Source organism: Acyrthosiphon pisum, chromosome X (assembly GCF_005508785.2).
Source record: "Acyrthosiphon pisum isolate AL4f chromosome X, pea_aphid_22Mar2018_4r6ur, whole genome shotgun sequence".
In the NCBI taxonomy this organism is placed as follows: Eukaryota; Metazoa; Arthropoda; class Insecta; order Hemiptera; family Aphididae; genus Acyrthosiphon; species Acyrthosiphon pisum.
Window position 1 is genome coordinate 1,499,527 of NC_042493.1, and position 6,000 is coordinate 1,505,526.

General features: G+C 24.8%; 1 protein-coding gene across 21 annotated transcripts in view; it reads left to right on the forward strand.

The window, feature by feature from the left end:
• LOC100569295 overlaps positions 1–6,000 on the forward strand; it is a 28,826-nt gene that overhangs the window by 3,408 nt on the left and 19,418 nt on the right. For 17 of the 21 annotated variants that reach the window (XM_029485822.1, XM_029485828.1, XM_029485823.1 and 14 more), the window contains exons 5-9: positions 1,925–2,047; positions 2,260–2,319; positions 5,281–5,367; positions 5,458–5,517; positions 5,561–5,677. In XM_029485822.1, the coding sequence (XP_029341682.1) occupies positions 1,925–2,047; positions 2,260–2,319; positions 5,281–5,367; positions 5,458–5,517; positions 5,561–5,677 (447 nt within the window). The remainder of the gene's footprint in view (positions 1–1,924; positions 2,048–2,259; positions 2,320–5,280; positions 5,368–5,457; positions 5,518–5,560; positions 5,678–6,000) is intronic. The other 4 variants (XM_029485824.1, XM_029485839.1, XM_016801029.2 and 1 more) reach the window with 2 other exon arrangements.

Genomic DNA, 6,000 nt, shown 5'->3' on the forward strand with positions numbered 1-6,000 from the left:
TAGTTGCCACCTCAATTATAAGACTTTTCTGCTAATCTACTACCCGACACCTATTAAGAGGGGGTCGATAGGGTGAATCGTATTGAAAAAAATGGCCTTACGGGAATAACCCTCGAGCTTTGTAGAATTGTCGGATCTTGATGATTATTTTTTCATCTGAAAGAAAAAGACTTCCTACAGCCCGCATTGATCTCTGATTTTGCATTTTATTTCAAATAATTGTATAAAAAAATTTGTAAAAAAAATTGTTTTTATCCTATATATTTTTAGACATATTATAAAGTTTCAGAATAAAATATTGAAAAACAGAGATCGATGCAGGCCATAGAATATTTCCCTCTGTAAATTAAAAAAAAAATGATCAAATTTGGTTGATTCTACAAGGCGGTATTGTTATTCCCGCAGAGTGTATTCTCGAGGACAAAATAGCATCAGCACCAAACGCCTTAAGATAGAGACAACCAATACAGATTTAGCGTCCACTTAAACATACTGTTTAAACAGACTATAATTTTATATGATTATTCGAATCACAAATTTAAGTTTTAACTATAGGAAAATGTACAGGTTGAATGTATTTGTTATATCTAATTATGGAATAAGTGGATAAATACTAAAATTTAATCATGACTTGTAATATAATATAATTATTTATAAAGAAAAAAAATTCAAAATACATTGCCTAATTTAACCTATTACAGCATGAGACCAAGATAACTGGTTCCGTTACCATGCCTTCGAAAGTTAACTAATACCTGAGCTATATGCATTTAAGCCATAGTCATATGATTATAGAAAAACTTGATAGTTGCTATTTTGATAGAACTATCATGCATGCATGCTAGTTAATATTAGATAGGGTGATAGTAATTATAGTGGAGTTTGTACAGTGTCAGTACGCTGTGGCGAAAGCAACTATCATGTTTTACTATTATTATGTGACCGTGGCTTTAATTATTATGTTTAGTTACTATAGAACAGATGGGCAACTGGCGGCCTGCTGGCCGCATCCAGCCCGTATACTATTTTTAACTGGTCCGTGCTACATTTCAAATTACTTTATAAAAGTTTAAAATTTTAGGATTTTTCTGTATTTTATTTTATTATATTTATAAAATTATTAATATCGATGTCATGTTCATCGTAAAATGTAGATATGAATTCTTATCTAATATTGAACTATTAAATGTTAATATTATATTATTTATGGTGGCATAGTTAACATAGCTTTTTTTTTTGTTCTATGTTCTATGGCCCGCTATATTTTTTAACTCAAAAAATTGGCCTTCTAGTAACATTGAGTTGCCCATCCCTGATATAAAATATTATACCTGAATTCACCCACCACACAAAATCATTTGTAATTTAATTAATTAAATAAATTGTGTTTCCATGCAGAAATCACTTATTTAATAATATGTGCGATGTGTAGTGTCAACATAATTTGAATGTGTATCATATACAAGATATTGTTTTTTATCATATATATTACACTGTTAAATTTAACATTCTATACACACAGTAAAAATGGTAAGGTTAAGTTTTCTACTCAACTGCCGCAGCAACAAAGAAAGTCTTAGCTTAATTTTATACTTTTTTTTTTTCAATCTGGTGTTATTGTTTTTCTGGATTTCCAACATAACTGATTATAGCATAAATCAACCAAAGGTGTTCTATAGCCTATACAATAAGATACAGTTACTTCCATCTTCGTTTGAAATTCAGAAAAAAAGTAACAACTAATTGAAAAAAAAGTTGTAAAATTGAGTTACGACTTTCTCTGTTGGGGCAGTCGAGTAGAAAACTTAATTAGTAACTTTGTTGGAGTAGTCGTACTGTCTCAGGTTATAATTATTATAAACTATTTTTTTAAATGAAATAATTAATTATTACAGTAAAATGTATATTAATTTACTAATTAAAGGTGTTTCAAGAATGGATTGACATTAACTATATTACTTATGAAGATCCAAGAATAGTATTTGATGAAAAATGTACCAATAATCAAGAACAAGTTAATAATTTGGATGAAGCAAATGCTCCAAAAGTAAATAATAATGTTAATACCTTTAGAACTGAATTATGTAAAAAAGTATGTTTATTATTTATAGGCAGTGTAAAATGTGATTGTAGTAACTTATTTTCATTTGTGACTTTTTAATAAGAGTTTAATGAAAACTAAGTTACACATTACATGATTATGAGCCTAACCTAAACTGAATAAGTATTTAATATATATTTTTTAATTTTATTATCTAGACACTGAATTTATCTCAAAATAAGAACATCAATCGCAAAGTCAATAATTCTAAAAATGATGTGAGTAAATTTAATATGATATTTATTATATTAAGAATAGTAAATCAAATATTAAATAAAATTACTAATTTTGTTTATTCCATAGATCAAGGTTTATTATATTAGGACATATTCAATAAATGCATATATTTTCTCATTATTATCATTTTATACATTTTTCACAATTATAATTTCAAATTTATTTATTATTAAAGTCAGTATTATTTTAGATTCTGAGCGGAGCTATGAGATGAAGCTATTGGTTTTACAATGGTGTTTATTTTTTTATTTATTTTTTATTTTTATATCCTGTATACAAAATTTCTACCAGAAGGAGTGCTTCGATTTCAACATATAGTACCTTATCTTTTAGCAAATTGGATCAAGATGGTACTTTAGAGAGGTCATTTTTCGATTTCTCAATAGTTATTTAATGCCACGGAAAACCATCGAAAAATTATGAAAAAACACTAAAAACGGGATTTTAATTTCTAACGCTTTGTTTATCACCATAGAAACGAATAAAAAATTATAGTATTATAATATCAATTCAACTTACATGATAAAATAAATAATAACAATATAAAATATCCAGACTGACAAACCGTCTCCGCACAGAAGCGTTTTTCTTATACAATGATATTTTACCATTGAATTTAAGTGTTATACAATCCATTATACAATGACTCACTTTTTTTTAGAATAAAACTAATACATTATTTAAGTATATCATTAACATTTAAATGAAGTATAATTAGAAGTAAATAAATAAAAAAAATAATGACTGTTTACAAATATTTGTATATATGCATATTCGCAACATTCTTTGGCCACATTATAATTTGTTCAAATTTTATGTTACTCTAAATGGCGAATGTAGGTATGCAATCACCGAACTAAACAACCTTAAATTTAGACACTTTATAGTTGTCAGCCAACACCTACTAATCGCCATCAATTTAAAAGAGTTAATAATTATTTTTCATAACTTAATATACCTAAATATTTTCATAATTGTGAATTGTACAATTTGCCAAATGTTTATAAAACTTAGTTATTAATTTTCATCTGTTACATAACTTAGGGCCGTTCTTATCATTTCCAGTTAAAGTCAACCGACACTTAAACGGACAATTGGCCCTTAATATACTTAAATTAAGTTATTTTTGCGACAAATGAAATTTATTAAACTTTTATTTATTTTGATTCTATTAATTATACAAGAGTTATTACAAAAAAACAATATTTTTAAATATATTTCAACAATAAAGAAAACATTTTTCTTCTTATTCATTATTATTATTATTTTTTGTTAATCAACAAATTAATATTTTACTTCTTACATTCACAATATTATTGTTTATCTAATTAATCAATTGATTTTTTAAATGTATTATTTATTAAACTTAATATCAAGTGGTTATGCTAGGTAAAGAAGGTTTGACTCAAGTGGTTCAGCAATTGAAAGACAGTTTGTAAGAAGTACCGTTTCTAAAGATAAATAATGTTTTCAATATATTAAATTAAGAAAAATATAACACATTTTTTATAATACTTTTAAAATTATTATTTTTTAAAAAATTAACTCATATTTTTATATTTAAACATACATTTTAAATCATCAGATAAACATTAAACTCTACAAGTGTCATTTTTTGTTGAAGATTTTTATTTTTACAAATCATGTTTACCACAAACCATATTTATACAGCGAAATGGATTCAAACATGAATGCAAAACCAACAGTAATCATTTAACAGTTTCATAATGAAAAATGTACATCTTCAAAAATAATAAATTTGTATTCATATTTCACATACATATGTTTTTAAGATGCCGCCCTACTTCAAATTTAATTTGAGACATATTGTTGATGATAAAAATATTTTGATTTTTAAATTAGTTATTTAAATGCATAAATAAGCCTTAATGCATATTAAGCCATTTTTTTTAACCTTTTAGTTCTTTTTACGTGAAATTGAAAACCGGAGAACAAACTTTTGTTGACATTGCTTCCCCTGACTATTCTAAATCTAAAAATTAATTTTATATTTTAATAGTTTTAAAAATTTGTACAAATATTAAAATAATCAATTAAAAACAATAATTTTCACTTATTTTGATCTCAACTTTTAATGATGAAAAACAATTTAAATTTACTTAAATTCAGTAAGTTATATTAAAAATTTTCCTGTGCATAAAATATTCGCAACGAGGTACATCTATAACTGAACTAAAAATAATATGTGTCCGATGCATAACGACATCAAAACTTCTAAACATAATTTAAAATTTAAAATTATATATAATATAAGATATGGCAATACGGCTTAATGGAAACCGGTTTTCTAAATAACAACGCCGCAAATATAGATTGTGCGGAAGTGCTAAGTAAAAACGCTGTATTTTAAACAAAACTTACGGCAATCTTTCTAAGCAAACTGTGGTTACGGCGTTTTTGCTAAGCACCGATTATATTTTATTACTATTGCGGCAATATTGTTTTCTTATGAACATACAATTCTGGATAAATAATCATATTTACAGCATTTTTATTTAAGAAAATCATGTAAAACTATAATATTTAACATAATACAGTATTATCTCATTTTTTTTTCGATTTACGGCGTTTTTGCTTGGGACGGCAGTATTTTGATGTAATAAATAATTTTCTAAATTATAAATATTATTTATAAATTTATTGACATCACATAGGAAATTTTTTTTGATTTTATTTTTACTTTTTCCTTTTTAATAATTAATTTTTTGGTTTAAATCAATGAAACTAATCATGTAATACATTATGAACAATTGAAGTCAAAATAAATTCAATATTAATTTATAACTAAGTATTTTTTTTTTTTGAACCTCTGTTAACAATAGGGGTACTACTTGTAAATTACTTCCCCTGCTGCACATTATAATGTTTACCTAACTAGATTATTAATTTAGATTTATTTTTGTTAATGAATAAAAATCAAGTATTACAATAATCAACGTTCTTCTATGAGTAAAGATTTTGTTGGCTCCAGCTCTGGCTCTAGTTTTCAAGTATCCAATTCCAGAAAAGTAATTTAATTAATTAAATGATTTAATTTTGTATATGTCAAAAATATAGTAAAATGTTTGTATTTTATTTTAAATACTTAATACATTTAGTTGGCTAACAATTGTGTTGAAGATCAACAAAAACAGGATACAAATTCGGAACTAGACAAAGTAATTATTTTTACATATTGTTTATTTTAAAATACTGACATAGAATTTTTCGATTATTTGTGAACAGTCAACTGAATATTCTGAACAGTTAACTGAATATTTTAAACAGTTTTCAACTGAGGATCGTTGCCTAGAACCAAGATCTAGACGATCAAAGAAGGTATGCTTTAATATCATATTTTATACATTTTTTTCTTAAATTTAAAAGAGTAATTTGTTATATTTAATATAATCAAACTTAAGAAAAACATTTAATTAGTTAGGGGTTTAACATAATTTGTAGTAAAATCAATATAAAAAATTTGGTCATGTTTTAAAAATATTAAATTTGATTTGGTTTATTAATTTTATTACTTTATTATTCTCATATTAATTTCTTATATTGAGCAATTTATGGCTGCTTACTAAAAATAAAAAAATGCTTTAGGTTGATTTATATCATTAAACTATGTTTTTTAAAAAAAAAAGGTTAGATATTAGGAA